The 14,833-nt window shown below is 58.0% G+C and overlaps 1 protein-coding gene across 3 annotated transcripts in view; it reads right to left on the bottom strand.

Annotated features, from left to right (window-relative positions):
* HSPG2 (heparan sulfate proteoglycan 2) overlaps window positions 1–14,833 on the bottom strand; it is a 117,192-nt gene that overhangs the window by 22,131 nt on the left and 80,228 nt on the right. For all 3 annotated transcript variants that reach the window (XM_077970757.1, XM_077970751.1, XM_077970748.1), the window contains 24 exons: window positions 13,521–13,621; window positions 13,250–13,430; window positions 12,020–12,145; window positions 11,756–11,908; window positions 11,537–11,679; window positions 11,087–11,222; window positions 10,850–11,004; window positions 10,407–10,557; window positions 9,491–9,642; window positions 9,273–9,405; window positions 8,661–8,806; window positions 8,364–8,499; window positions 8,119–8,270; window positions 7,240–7,375; window positions 6,918–7,069; window positions 6,010–6,148; window positions 5,760–5,911; window positions 5,083–5,218; window positions 4,815–4,966; window positions 4,500–4,638; window positions 3,203–3,354; window positions 2,864–3,011; window positions 1,187–1,338; window positions 338–479 (listed from right to left, as the gene is read on the bottom strand). In XM_077970757.1, the coding sequence (XP_077826883.1) occupies window positions 338–479; window positions 1,187–1,338; window positions 2,864–3,011; window positions 3,203–3,354; window positions 4,500–4,638; window positions 4,815–4,966; window positions 5,083–5,218; window positions 5,760–5,911; window positions 6,010–6,148; window positions 6,918–7,069; window positions 7,240–7,375; window positions 8,119–8,270; window positions 8,364–8,499; window positions 8,661–8,806; window positions 9,273–9,405; window positions 9,491–9,642; window positions 10,407–10,557; window positions 10,850–11,004; window positions 11,087–11,222; window positions 11,537–11,679; window positions 11,756–11,908; window positions 12,020–12,145; window positions 13,250–13,430; window positions 13,521–13,621 (3,465 nt within the window). The remainder of the gene's footprint in view (window positions 1–337; window positions 480–1,186; window positions 1,339–2,863; window positions 3,012–3,202; window positions 3,355–4,499; window positions 4,639–4,814; window positions 4,967–5,082; window positions 5,219–5,759; window positions 5,912–6,009; window positions 6,149–6,917; window positions 7,070–7,239; window positions 7,376–8,118; window positions 8,271–8,363; window positions 8,500–8,660; window positions 8,807–9,272; window positions 9,406–9,490; window positions 9,643–10,406; window positions 10,558–10,849; window positions 11,005–11,086; window positions 11,223–11,536; window positions 11,680–11,755; window positions 11,909–12,019; window positions 12,146–13,249; window positions 13,431–13,520; window positions 13,622–14,833) is intronic.

Raw genomic sequence — 14,833 nt, 5'->3', positions numbered from 1 at the left:
AGGCTCCCGGGATCAAGGCAGGGGCTGAAGGTGGTGGCAGTGAAGGCCAACTCCAGTTGGTCCTGGGGGTGCAGTGGCTTGAGAGAGGCTGATGTAACCTAAGAAGGGTCTCCTTTCCCTGGGGACTCAAGTGTCCTCCTGACACCCAGGGCTGGGGACCCCTGGTTGAGGGGACGGGACCATCGTCAGACTTGGGAACACCTGGGTTGGCTTGATCCTCTGTGGTACGAAACCCCGCCGGCAGGCAACAGTAAGCGCCTGGCTGGGAGAGAGGAGGGGAGCAGCGCTGGGAAGGGGCGCCGTGCCTGTGCATCGCCCACTGTTCCCTGTCACTCACCAGGAATGGGGCCTGGGCTGGAGGGCTCAATTGTGACCAGGACAGATGCCTCCAGGGTGCCTGAGCTTCCAGTCACTTGGCACGAGTACTCGCCAGAGTCGGCTGGGGACACCTGGTTCAGCCTCAGCAGTGGGCCGTGGACCTGGCCAAGGTGGGGTGAGAGTGGGGAGGGTGAGCTGGGAGCCTTCAGATGCCCAGGCCTCTGGCACCCACACCCGGGGACTGCCATGCACAGATATGTAGGTGCATCCTGTTGGCAGCGACCCCTTTGACAGCCTGCACTGTGGAGGGCATGTTTAGTAGGATGGTTTTTCCGGTAGGAGGAAGTTAAGAGCCTTGAGTAACAGGTGCCCTTTTCTTTCTTTTTTGAGACAGTGTCTCGCTGTCATCCAGGCTGGAGTGCAGTGGTGCAATCTCAGCTCACCGCAACCTCTGCCTCCTGGGTTCAAGTGATTCTCCTGCCTCAGCCTCCCGAATAGCTGGGATTACAGGCGTCTGCCACCACGCCTGGCCAATTTTTGTATTTTTGGTTTAGTCACGATGGCCAGGCTGGCTTTGAACTCCTGACCTCAAGTGATCCACCTGCCTCGGCCTCCCAAAGTGCTGGGATTACAGGCATGAGCCACTGCACCTGGCCAGAGGTGTCCTTTTCTATTTTGCACCAAGATGGTGTGGGGCTGGTGGTGGCCCTGGTGTGCCCAGCCTGCTCTCAACCTCCTGACTCCAGTGGCCTCCTGCTGCCATTCCCCACAAGCCCCAGTTGCTGAGACCACTTTCCCTTCAGGGCTGGATTCAGGCAGGACCGCTGTGGGTGTGGAGGAGGCATGCCTCCTTCTCCAGCTCCTTTACCTGGTGCCGGGCAGGGAGGTTTCCTCCACGCTTGTGCCACGTGACCTGGGCGTGGGCCTGCCCGGGCACCACGCACTTCAGATCCAGGGTCTGCCCTTCGGCCACTCGGGAGGAGGAGGTCTCGATGCGGATAGGTGGGGCTCCACCTGGAGCTGGGGCACAGGGGAGAGGTCAGTGAGCTGAGATACCCACCCTGATGCCCTCAGCCCTTCCCCTGGGGCCCAGATGTTAGGACCAGAGGCCATTTGGGACATGGCTTCTTTCCCTTCCCATTCCATTGAGGCCTGGAGCAGCTGGGCTAGCCTGGGAGGTGGAGACACTTTTCATTCCCCCAGCGCCGCCCCCAGGCAGTAGCCCCACCATCTCCTCCTCCTCCCTCGCTCCCAGCACCAGTGGGGCCAGGGCTCAGGTCTAGACACCTCCACACAGACCACAAGGCCCCTAATGTTTGGCAAACTTGGAGAGAATGTGGCTAAGAACCCAGACTCTGGGGCCAGACTGCCTGGATTCAAATCCTAGCTCTGCCATTGATTAGCGGTATGACTTTGGAAAAGAACTTCACCTGAGTCTCAGTTTCCCCATCTGTAAACTGGAGAGAACAATGCCATCTACCTCAAAGGGCTGTTGTGAAGACAAAATGAACTAATATGTGTAAATATGACAGGGCCTAGCACCTAAGAGGTGCTGGATCATGTTTCCTACTTAGCAATCCGTATCCCCTTATGATTTCTGCATAGCATGTGCCCCGTGTGCTATTAATTACTGGACATTTTCCTTTCAACTGATTCACTTTTAAAAAACCTTAACTACTTAGCCCCATCATAAACAAAGATTTCCAAGAAATAAGGACAAGCTTGATGTGTTTTTTTGTCCCTCATATGTCACCAGTACTAATAAAGGCATTTATTTATTTATTTATTTATTTATTTATTTATTTATTTATTTTTGGAGACAAAGAGTCTCACTCTGTCACCCAGGCTGGAGTGCCGTGGTGCAATCTCGGCTCACTGCACCCTCCGCCTCCTGGGTTCAAGTGATTCTCGTGCTTCAGCCTCCCGAGTAGCTAGGACTAATGTCATGTGCCACCACGCCCAGGTAACTTTTGTATTTTTAGTAGAGGTGCGGTTTCACTATGTGGTCCAGACTGGTCTCGAACTCTGAGACCAGACTGCTCATGAGCTCAGGCAATCCGCCCACCTCGGCCTCCCAAAGTGCTGGGATTACAGGTGTGAGTTACCACACCGGCCCTAATAAAGATGTATAAATCACCTTTCAATCCTCGCAGAGGTGCAGTCCCAGGCTTTTGGGAACTCTGTAATTAGATAGTAGAATACAAGAGCGCTACTACCCCTTCTTTACAGATAAGGGACAGTGACACGTGGAAAGCTGAAGTCCCTTGTGCCACATCTCCAAGTGTGGCCAGAGGAGCCGGGACTCATGCACAGATGCCAGACTCCAAAGCCTGTGCTGGCAAGCTGTGGAGAGGGATAGGAGCCACTCCACTTACGCTGGCTCCTCGGTCCTGGGACCATGTGGGTGGTGGGAGGTAGAGTCTGGAATCAGAGCGGCCGTTCTCGCCAAGTGCTAGAAAGTGTTTCCTTCTCCCAGTTCTGCCCACTGGCTCTCTGTCCCTTCCTCCCTCCTCTGTCCTCCCAGTCCCGCCGCAGGGACCCTCACCGGGGACGTGGACAGCACTTGAGCCAGAGGCTTCAATGGTGACCAGGACTGAGGCCTCCAGGGGGCCAGAGCTGCCCATCACCCGGCACACGTATTCACCCGAGTCGGCCGGGGACACCTGGTGCAGCCGCAGTCGTGAGCCATGGGCCTGAACAGGGGACAGGACAGAGGAACAGAGTCAGGTGCCAGTCTGGAATCTCTGAAAGCCTGGGGCCAGGGTCTAACCTCTGACACAGGTGGGTACTGCACCCCACAGGGGCTCCTAGTCTCCCTCCTAGCAGAGCTAGCCAGGGCCCCCACATCCAGCGGCCCTCCCACCATTTCCTGCCGGCTGCGTACCTGATGGTGACTGGGGAGGCTGCCCCCACGCTTGTGCCAAGTGACCTGGGCATGGGCCTGCCCGGGGACCACGCAGTTCAGATCCAGGGTCTGCCCTTCGGCCACGTGTGAGGATGATGACTCAATCCTGATGGGCATGGAACTGCCAGGGGCTGGGTGAACAGAGACCATTGTCAGATTTGGGAACAGGGTTGGTGGGAGCCTCTGCCATGGAAAATCTCACCCCCCCAGAGTAATAATAATAGTTAACACTTGGCCGGGCATGGTGGTTCATGCCTGTAATCCCAGCACTCTGGGAGGCCAAGGTGGGTGGATGACCTGAGGTCAGGAGTTTGAGACCAGCCTGACCAATATGGTAAAACCCTGTCTCTACTAAAAATACAAAAATTACTGGGGCATGGTGGCATGTGCCTGGAGTCCCAGCTACTCGGAGGCTGACACAGGAGAAACGCTTTAACCTGGAAAGCGGAAGTTGCAGTGAGTTGAGACTGCGCCACTGCATTCCAGCCTGGGTGACAGAGAGAGACTCCCTCTCAAAAAAAAAAAATAATAATAATAATAGTCAACACTTAGAAAGCACTTATGGCATGCCAGGCACTGCTCTAAGCACATTAAATGCACTAACTCACTTAACCCTCACAAAGTCCATAAACTTCCTGCCATGATGGAAATGTTTTTTATCTGCACAGGCCAAGACAGTGGCTGCAAGCCACATGTGGCTATTGAGAACTTGAAATGTTAGAAATGGGGTAGCCGTAGCCACTGTATTCAACAGTGTACTTCTGAGAGGTTGGAAAGGTCAATGCCCCCATTTCACTGGTGGAAACTGAGGCTGAGAGGGAAAGGTAACTCTTTAAGTCCCTTAGTGGTACAAGCAGGATTTGAACCCAGGGTTTTTTTTTTGAGATGGTGTTTCACTCCTGTTGCCTAGGCTGGAGCACAGTGAATCACAGCTCACTGCAGCCTCAACCTCCTGGGCTCAAGCAAGTCTCCCACTTCAGCCTCCCAAGTAGCTGGGACTATAGGTAACAACGCCGGACTAATTTTTGTATTTTTAGTAGAGATGGATTTTACCATGTTGTCCAGGGCTCCTAGGCTCAAGCGATCCACTCACCTTAGCCTCCCAAAGTGCTGGGATTTCAGGCATGAGCCACCGCGCCCGGCCTTTGAACCCACACATCTTTCCACTGGCCCTTGCCTGAGTACCACCAGGTCTGAGGACTCTGACCCGAAAGTTCCTTCCTCCCCAGGGAACACTGTTGCCTGCATCCCTTGTCCCTTTCCTGGGCAGACTCACCGGAGGGGCTGCCAGCTCTAGGGGAGACGGAGATCACGATGGAGGCCTCCAGGGCATCAATGTTGTTGTTGGCCCGGCACACATACTCGCCCGAGTCAGCCACAGACATTTGGTGCAACCGCAGGTGGGAGCCATGGGTCTGGGCGTGCGGATGGGGAAGGAGAGGAAGAGGGAGTGGAGGGCTCAGGCCTTCCTGCTCAGCCTGTCGAGGCTGCTGTCTGTCTACCCAGGGCCCAGTCCATGAGACAGGGAGCCTGCTCTGCTCACCCCAGGAGACCAGGGTTCCACCCCTGCTGCCGTGGCTCCACTCTGTACCTGGTGTCGGGAGGGAAGGCTGCCTCCACGCTTGTACCATGTGATGATAGCCTGGGGCTGCCTGGCGACCACACAGTTCAGATCCAAGGTCTGCCCTTCTACCACCGTAGGGGAAGAGGACTCGATCCTGATTGGTGGGGAGACGCTGGGCACTGGGGACAGAGGGGTGTGGACCACGCCGCCAGAGTGAGGTAACAGTGATGGCACTGGGGACCTCTCTGCCACCCCCTGTACCACTTGTCTTGACCCCCGCCCTCTCTGCTCTCACCGTGGGAGGAGCCGCTGCCCTGGATGGTGACGATAAGCGAGGTCTCCCGAGAGCCTGCACCGTTACTGACATGACACACGTACTCGCCCGAGTCCGCCGGAGTCACCTGAGGGATCCTCAGCCGGGAGCCCACGATCTGCAGGAAGCAGGTGGCAGGAGGTGTAGGTGTGGGCAGCACCTCTACGTCTTGGGCACTGCTGCCACTGCCCCCTGGACTCTGGGAGCCCCCCTGCCTTGCCTCCTCAGTGGCCTTCCTGAAGCTCCCAGCATAGCACGTGGCCTGTCTCTGGGCTGGGGTGGACTAGTCTTTTGTCACCCCTCCAGAAAGCCTGTTAAGGCCCTCTGCAGGGTTGACCGAGTATCCTGCTGGGGCTCCCACGGCCTGCGAGCTGCCTGAGAGCAGGCAGCTGTCTCATTCCATCCAGAATCTTCAGTGCCAGGCACAGGACATGGCCCGGAGCAGCTTTTCAGTGAGATTTGGCGCATAAGTGGATCTCCCTGAGGTCAGGGAGCCTTATTTCTGTATTCTCAGCACCAGTCTAGGACCCATCCAGCAAGGACACTCAATGTATGTTGAATGACTGAATGAGCACAGAGTGAGGTTCTGAGAGTTCCCTCTCTTCCCACTGGGGGCTGGTGTGCCCTGCTTTTGCCCTCCCCACCTGCTGGCCCTGTACCTGGTGCCGGCTGGGTAAGCTGCCTCCACGCTTATACCAGGTGATGGTATGGGGAGCCTGGCTGGCAACCAGGCAGTTGAGGTCCAGGGTGTGTCCGTTGGCCAGGGAGGCTGAGGAGGACTCGATGCGGACAGGGTATGCCACGCCCTGGGCTGGGAGGGCAAGATGGAAGGCAGGGTGTGGGAGCTGCTGAGGCTGCAGTGGGGGCCCCCCAGCCCTCTACCATTTGCGTGACCCCCTAGACACTCACAGTGGGAGCCGCTAAGGCGCTGCTGGATGGTGACAAGGACCGAGGCTTCCTGGGTGCCCGAGCTGCCAACCACACGGCACACGTACTCCCCTGAGTCAGCTGGGGTCACCTGGAGCAGCCGTAGCCTCGAGCCATGCACCTAGGAGGGTCAGGAGGGAGGAGGCAGGCTCAGAACCGGTCACTGCGGCTCACGCCAAGTTCCTGTTCCCTTCCCGGGTGGCACTCCCAGCCCAGCCAGCTGGAACTTCATGGAAGCTCTTCCAGGGGAAACTACCTTGTGCCTTCCTATCTCCCGCCCCAGTGTCAGGACTGGGTCTAGCCTCCCACCTCACCCATGCCAGGGACGCCTGAGACTTGGCACCAGAGAAAAGTGGGGACCAGTGTTTGTTGACATGCTACAGGGGAGATGAGGTAGGCAGCATGAGCCCATTTGGCAGACGAGGACACTGAGGGTCAGGGAATCAAGTGACAAGTGACTGGCCTAAAGTCACACAGCATGCAAGTGGCGGAACAGTGTCTGAACTTGAATGTGCCTGAGTTCAAAGCCTATGGTCTTTTTTTTTTTGAGACGGAGTCTTGCTCTGTCGCCCATGCTGGAGTGCAATGGCACAATCTTGGCTCACTGAAACCTCCGCCTCCTGGGTTCAAGAGATTCTCCTGCCTCAGCCTCCTGAGAAGCTGCAATTATAGGCACGTACCACTACGCCCGGCTAATTTGTGTATTTTTAGTAGAGATGGGGTTTCATTATGTCCGACAGGCTGGTCTCGAACTCCTGACCTCGTGATCCTCCCACCTTGGCCTCCCAAAGTGCTGGGATTACAGGCGTGAGCCACTGCGCCCGGTCAAGCCTATGCTCTTGTACTGCAGCTACAGGGTCCTTCAGGCTTCCTTAGCTCCTGCCTCCTACCTGGTGCCGGGCCGGGAGGCTGCCCCCGCGCTTGTGCCATGTAACCTGGGCATGGGCCTGACCGGCAACGAGGCAGTTCAGATCCAGGGTCTGCCCTTCAGCCACATGTGAAGATGATGACTCGATCCGGACTGTGGGGGTGACCCCAAGTGCTGGGGACAGAGGGCAAAGGGTCAATAGCTGGCTGGGAGGTGAGATGAGATGGGGCTCCTGGTCTCACGGCAGGTGCAGTCTGTGGCTTGGCCTCCTGATCCTGCCATTGCAAGAGTGGGGAACCTTCCACCTTGGGCCTCCAGCCCTGCCCTCCCTGAGAGCTACTCACCCGGCACTGAGCCCGCAGGCTCAATGGTGACCAGGACGGAGGCCTCTAGAGGCACGGAGCTGCCTGCCACTCGGCACACGTACTCGCCTGAGTCGGCGGGGGACACTTGGTAGAGTCTCAGCAGGGAGCCGTGGGTCTGGTCAGAATGGGGGTGAGTCAGAGAGAGTCCTCAGGACACCCCTGCTCCTATAACCTGCAATCCTGCCTCACTCTGACCCCCAAGACCTGGCCACCAGCTCTGGATCACTTTCCCTGTCCTTCACATGGGGAAGGGGGACTCTTGTCCAGGAGCCGGGTGGTCGACCCCAGGAGCCCCAGTGAGCTGGGTACATACTCATACCACATCTCATCAATTCTAGACACACATTTCAATACCTCTAAAATCAAGATGCATCTAAAATGAATAACCTTACAAATGGAAGCTTTTTCTTAGAGGTACATAAAATCATAGTGGATCTTGCAATCAGTGGTATCCTAAATTCTACAAATTACAGTAACAACAATAGCTAATGGTATTATAGTAATATTAACAGCTTAGAGTACTTTCTGTGAGCCTAAGCTCTGAGGATTTTGCATATATATAAATATTTAAGATAATTCTGTAAAGTACATACTATTCTTACCATTTTATAGGCCCTGAAACTATAGCACAGAGAGGTTAAGTAATTTGTCCGAGGTCACAAGCTAAGTGGTGGGGCCAGAATTCACACCCAGGTTGGTCAGTCCCGATTCTGGGTTCTAACCACTGCACTATACATCTCTGCAATGGGGTCCAGGGCTTCCCGATCTGAGGGGAGCCTCTAGCCCTCCCCCCAATAACCTCCGCCACCCAGGGACCCTGCTTCCTCTTCGTGGCCTGTCTGTCCTCCAGTCCTATACCTGGTGCCGGACAGGGAGGCTGCCCCCACGCTTGTGCCATGTGACCTGGGCATGGGACTGCCCAGGCACCACGCAGTTCAGATCCAGGGTCTGCCCTTCAGCCACCTGTGAGGAGGAGGGCTCGATGCGGACGGGCTGGGTGCTGCCGGCAGCTGAGGGATAAGATGGTCACCGGTCACTGCTGTTCTCTGAAGCTGACCCAGCCTGTTCTCTGCATCCCAGCCCAGCCTAGTGGCCCCACTCACGGTAGGCTAAGTTGGCCCCCTGGGTCCCAGTTACTGTGACCGTGATGGAGGCCTCCATGCCGTTGCTGGCCCGGCAGACGTACTGTCCCGCGTCGGCAGGTGAGGCCTGGAAGATGTACAGGCGGGAGCCACGAACCTGGGCAGCCGTGGAGAGAAGTGTGAGAGTGGAGCTTCCTGGAGGCAAGCAGATGCCCCACCCCTTCTCCCTGATCTAGGAAGGGCTGGCCCCTCAGCTAGGGGCTAGGACCCTACAATCCACTACCCATGGCCCCATCCCACATTCCTGGTGCCCTGTACCTGGTGCCGGGCAGGGAGGCTGCCCCCGCGCTTGTACCATGTGACCTGGGCATGGGCCTGCCCTGCTACCACACAGCTCAGATCCAGAGTCTGCCCCTCGGCCACTGTGGAGGATGAAGACTCGATCCTGACAGGTGGGACGCGTCCTGCGGCAGTGGAGATGGGAGTGAGAGTCGTAGATGCTCCTGAGATGAGAGGGCAGGGGTCGCCCACCCTGCAGCTAGCTTAGCCCAGGGTTCCAAGGCCAGGTCCAGGTTTTCAGGCACCTGGGGGCCTGGGCTTGATGCCCTCAGCTCAGCAACCCCAATGGGAGGACCAGGGCATGGACCACGCCTTGCAGAGGGGAGTGAAGAAGTGAGAGAGATGAGGGTAGTGGAGGCTTGGAGAGAGGAAGAGGAGGTGGGAAGGGATGCCTGAGGAGTCATGTGGCCAAAGCGAAGTGTGATGGGAAGGCAGTGGTTACTCTGACGGGTGGGGTCTGCCTGGGCAGGGCCCTGCAGCCAGCTCCAGTGTGGGCCTCCTGCCCTGTTGGCAACAGGGGTCACTGGGATCTCACCACCCTGGAGGGCTGTCTGCCTCCTCCAGCTTTCCACATCACTGGGAGTCACTCACCAGGGATGACAGAGGCCTCGATGGTGACCAGGACTGAGGCCTCCAGGGGGCCGGAGGTGCCCACCACACGGCACACGTACTCGCCTGAGTCGGCCGGGGTCACCTGGTGCAGCCGCAGCAGCGAGCCGTGGGTCTGTGTGTAAATGGGGTGGGTTGGGAGGGGGTCGGAACAGTCCCATCCAGCCCCTCCAGCAAGGTGGTTCCGAGGGCTGCCATACCTGGTGCCGGGCAGGGAGGCTGCCCCCACGCTTGTGCCATGTGACCTGGGCGTGGGCCTGCCCAGGTACCACGCAGTTCAGATCCAGGGTCTGCCCTTCAGCCACGTGTGAGGAGGAGGGCTCGATGCGGATGGGCTGGGTGCTGCCGGGCGCTGGACACAGAGGGGCTGCTCAGAGGCCTGGACTCTTGGGCTGTAACCTGTAGCCCTGGGGCAGAGGGCTCTGGGCTGTGACCAGGCCCTAGTGGGGACGGCCGACAGGTAGCCTTTCTGGGACTAGGGCCACACCCTTCTGCCTCCACATGGCCAGTTGAGTATGGCTTCTTCCCTCCCCAACCTCTAACCACAAGCTGGAGCCCCACTGACCCAACCATGACTTCTTGATGATGAGCTTCTCTGGTCTGTAGGGAACCAGCAAGCTTTACTACCCAGGCTGCGCCCCAGGATGCAGATGACAATGAGACACCTCCCTTCTACAGGGCGTCTTCTGTGTGCTCACAAGTACTTTGCACAGACACCGTCTCCTTTAAACCACACCATGACCAAGCAGGTGGGTGGTAACTGCTCCATTTCATAGATGAATCTGAGGCCCCAAAAGGTAAAAGCTAGCTCAAGGCTGCTAAGGGACAGATCTGGGATTTGAACCAGGTCAGCCAGTTCCCCGCTTAGTGTTCAACCCGGACACTGCTGCTTCCTGTCAAATTCTGAAACAGTCCCTCACAGCGAGCCCAGGTAAGCTGGATCAGCCTTAGACCCCCTCCCATCCATTTAGCCCCCTCCTCTCTCTGAGCAGGCACTGAAGGGTCAAAGCCTGCCTCGAACAACCCCTCTGTCCTGGTGCCACTGAAGAAGCCACCGGCATCTTCCCTGGGAGCGCCTAGGGCTCAGCCATGGCCCAGCTGCACCTGGCTCCTCACCTGGGGTGTAGCTGGGGCCAGAATGGGTGCCGTGGAGGACAGAGACAGTAATGGAGGCCTCCTTGGGGCCCGATCCATTCTCCACGCGACACACATATTCTCCAGAATCAGCTGGTGAGACCTGGGGGAGCCGCAGTCGGGAGCCGTGGACCTGGGCCAGGAGGAGGCAGAGGTATGTGAGGACAGGGATGGGGGCTGTCGTCACCACTCCCTCAGCCTCAGTGATTCATTCAAACTCTCACTGGCTCTGCTCTGAGCCATCCCATGCTGGAAGCTGGCGGGGTGGGAGATGAGGCCTGGCTTCTGCTATTGGAACGTGTGGGACAGTGTGCCGCCTCCCCCGCCCCGCGTACAGGTCCCCGCCTCCGCCACAGCCCCTGCACCCTGGTACCCTGCCATAGGCTCAGGGCCCACATACCTAGGTGTGGGGAGGGCCCACATACCTGGGTGTGGGGAGGCAGGCTGCCCCCTCGCCTGTACCAGGTGACTTGGGCGTGGGCCGACCCTGCCACCACACAGTTGAGGTCGAGCGTCTGCCCTTCTGTCACGGAAGGTGATGAGGACTCAATCTTGACTGGTGGTGGGCTGGCATCTGAGGCTGGGGACAGAGTAGGGGTCAGCAGGCCCCAGGGGAGCCCTGGCTTGCCCTCCCCAGCCCTCTGTTCCCAGAGGGCCCGCACCTGAAAGGACAACCACTTGGATCCGGGCCTGGGCGGTGCCTGCGGGGCTAGTGGCCACACAGAGGTAGAAGCCGGCGTCAGCAGTTGTGATGGCTGGGATGAGCAGTGTGGCGATGTCTGTGCGCTCCGACCGGGCCTGCCACGGACGAGAAGGGTCAGCTGCCCCAGAGGCGGCTGGGCAACGGCTCGCCAGGGGGACAGACAGGGCATAAAAGGTGCAGGGCCAATATTAGGGCCCAGTGGGGCATGAAGGAGGACAAACGCCAGGCAGCCAGGAGGACGCCAGGGGCTCCCTGCTGATGCAGGGGCAGGAGGCCACCGTCTTGGAGATGAAGGGAGCCACAGAGGAGGAGGTGGGGTGGGGCGTGGGGTGGGGCGTGGAGGGGGAGGAAGGGTGGCTGGGACTCTCTACAGAGCCAGTGGGCCTCCTGGGTGGGTCCATCTCCTCACCTGTGGTGGGAGGCTGCCCCCTTCCTTCCTCCAGGTGATGGTGGCGCTGGGCACGCCTGCAGCCCTGCAGTACAGCCTGACGGTGCGGCCTTCATGGACCTGGGTCCTCTCTGGGCTCACTTGGACTCTGGGTCCACTGCCCCCTGCAGACAGAGTGCTGTGAGAACACGCCCTGGGCTGAGCACACTCCCGGCCCCCACCCTGAGCCCGGCCTCTCACCATGCACGTGGAGCACAGCCCTGGCCACCTGCTGCCCAGCGCTGCTATGGGCTCGGCACAGGTACTGGGCCTGATCTGTGGGCTCGACGGCTGGCAGGCGCAGGATACCACCACGGATTTGTGCCTTTGCAGGGAGCTGGCCGCCAGGACCCCCTGACGAGCAGATGCGGGGTCAGCACCCACCAAGCCTGCTCAGAGTCCTGCCTCTCTCCTTCCACACCCAGGAGAGTCAGGCCCTGAATGTCATTCCCATCACGGCCTCACCTGTCCACTCGAGGGTGGGCGTGGGGCTCCCTGTGGCGCTGCAGCGGAACTCCGCCAGTTGCCCGGGTTGCACTGTGAGCTGTGGCGGGTGGATGGAGACCACAGGGGCGGACGAGGTGCCCGAGGCTGACGAGGGAGGAAAAGGAACATGCAGTCAGGGTGGGGGGTGTCATCTGACTCACACAAGAGCCTCGCTGCCACTCTCTCTGCTTCCAGGCTAGCTCTCCACGGCCATCTGTGCACATAGGAGCCAGAGGGAGCTCTGGAAATGTCAATAGGACCTTGTGGCCTCCCCCCTTGACACCTGTCCATGACTCCCTGTTGCTTTTAGAATAAAATCCAAAATTCCTACCGTCATCCACCACATACTTCATGCTCTCCACTCTGCCCACACCCGTCCTCCCTTCCACAGCCCCAGCCCCAGAGTCTCTGCTGTTCCTCAAACTCAGCAATGTGCTCCTGCCTCAGGGCCTTGCCATGTACTGCTCCCTCTGCCAAGCACACTCTGCCAGCTCTCTAACTCACTCAATGCCTACCTTTCCTTCAGGTCTCAGCTTAGGTGTCACCTCCTCAGAGAGGCCCTCCCTGACTGCCCTGTCTAGAGTAGCCCCTGCCTCTCCCATCTTGTTTTATTTTATTTTTCTGAGACAGATTCTCACTCTGTTGCCCAGGATGGAGTGCAATGGTGTAATCTCGGCTCACTGCAACCTCTGCCTCCCTGGTTCAAGTGATTCTCCTGCCTCAGCCTCACGAGTAGCTGGGATTAAAGGCACCTGCCACCACGCCCAGCTAGTTTTTGTATTTTTAGTAGACAGGGTTTCACCATGTTGGCCAGGTTGGTCTGGAACTCCTGACCTCCAGTGATCCACCTGCCTCAGCTTCCCAAAGTGCTGGGCTTACAGGTGTGAGCCACCGCGCCTGGCCTTCTCCCACCTCGTTTCTTGCTTTCTCGTCACTCTGTTATTCCTAGCCTGGCACTCATCACCATGTGTAGTTATCTTGCTTGTTCATTTATTCCCATGCTTATGGTCTCCCTGCCTAGAACCTGTACTTCAGGAGGGCCGAGATACTGTACATGCTTCTCTCCCCTGCTTCTGCAGAGCCTAGGCCAGGACCAAGCGTGCAGCAGTGCTCAGAAATGATCGGCTGAATGAAGAAATGCTGTGCTAATCCCGGTGGGCATGCGGGGAGAGCTGGGGTGGGAGAATCAGGTATAGATGGGAGGTGTACCCTGCACATGTAGAGTGGCTGTGCCCTGGTCCATGGCAAACATGTTGGAGCCGGTGCACACATAGGTGCCCGCATCGCTCAGCTGGACATTGCGAATGGTCAGGATGCCGTTGAAATCCATGGCTCGGGTGGGTAGCTTCCCGTTGTGCAGGCGGGTCCACACCAGGGTATAGGCTGGGGACTAGCAGGGCAAGGTGAAAGGGGGTCATGGGTGGGGCTCAGAGACCCCAGAAGACAGACTTCCCTCATCCCCACTCCCTGCCCTGCACACCTTGCTTTTGGCTGTGCAGATGAAGGTGACATCGGTTCCGGGGCGCACGCTCTGGCTCCGCTGCTCCTCCACTGTCACTGTGATGGGCTTGCTTGGAGCCTCTGCAGGGACGGGAAGCCCCCTGTGAGCCGGTGCTGGCTAGGCCCTGGTCCTGTGGCCACTTTGTCTTTCTCCATAACCTCCTCTAGGCATCACTTCCTTCCTGGTCCAGCCTAACTCTCATTCCACTCCCTGGCGCCTCCCTCCCCCATTCCGGCTGAACCCCACCATGCCCGCCCTCCTTGCCCACACAGAGCGGCCACGGCTGTGGTTAGGGAACACCACGCCATGAGTCCACTTGGCTCCAGTTTCTGATCACAAACCACAATAAGCTCCTGACACATCACACTTCACTCCAACTGGGTTTCTCCGTCTGGTTTGAGTTTCTATCCCCCAAAAACAACTATTTCACACCTCCTCCCATCTCCTCCAGCCTCTCCAACCACCCTTGCACTTTCTTAGCTAGTGGTACTGACACACACTTGTTGGGAAAATAGAAACAGCTAGTCAGGACTTTTCCCAGCCTCCCAAACCCACCGGCTCTCTAGGTACTGGTCCCTGAAGGACAGGCCCCTTCTCCTGCCCCCACCCCATCCCACCACTGCGCCTGAGTGCCACCCCTCCCCAGTGCTTCCTTCGCTCTCACGACATCAGTGTCTCCTTCTCATGAGATCACTTCAGTCCAGAGTGCATTCTAGGATTTCCCATTTCTGAAAACTCCCGCTTGACCTCATGCTCTCGTGGTCAATGACCCATTTCCTGGCCTCCCTTCAGAGCCAAGACTCTTGCAGGAGTTGTCCACACTCGCCACCTTCCCACCCATGCGTCGCCTCCTTCCAATCTGGCTTCTATCCCTTCTCTCCACTGAAAACCGCTCTTGTCAAAGCGCGACCTCCAAGGGCCATTTCTCTGCCCTTATCTGACTTCCCAGTGGAGAGGCTGCCCTGGAAGCCCTTTTCCCTCTGATTCCCATGATGCCCCCTGTCTTCTCCTGCCTCATGGCTGCACTGTCTCAGGCTCTTCCTGCCCTTCCTCTTCCATTTGACATGTTCATGCTGGAGCTCCTTGGGACTCTGGGCTTGGGCCCTGTCCTCGGGCCACATTCTCCCTAGGTGACTTCATCCTGACGCATAGCTTTGAACACCATCCCTGTGCCAACAGCAACCAGACTCATTTCTCTGGCTGGGGCCTCTTACCGGAGTTCAGACTCACATACCCAAATGCCTGCCTGGTGGACTCAATGAGATGTCTTCCCAAACATCTCAGACTCTAAC

Source organism: Macaca mulatta, chromosome 1 (genome assembly GCF_049350105.2).
Source record: "Macaca mulatta isolate MMU2019108-1 chromosome 1, T2T-MMU8v2.0, whole genome shotgun sequence".
NCBI lineage: Eukaryota > Metazoa > Chordata > Mammalia > Primates > Cercopithecidae > Macaca > Macaca mulatta.
The sequence above is the reverse complement of the archived record's forward strand: the minus strand, read 5'-3'. Positions and strand labels throughout refer to the sequence as shown.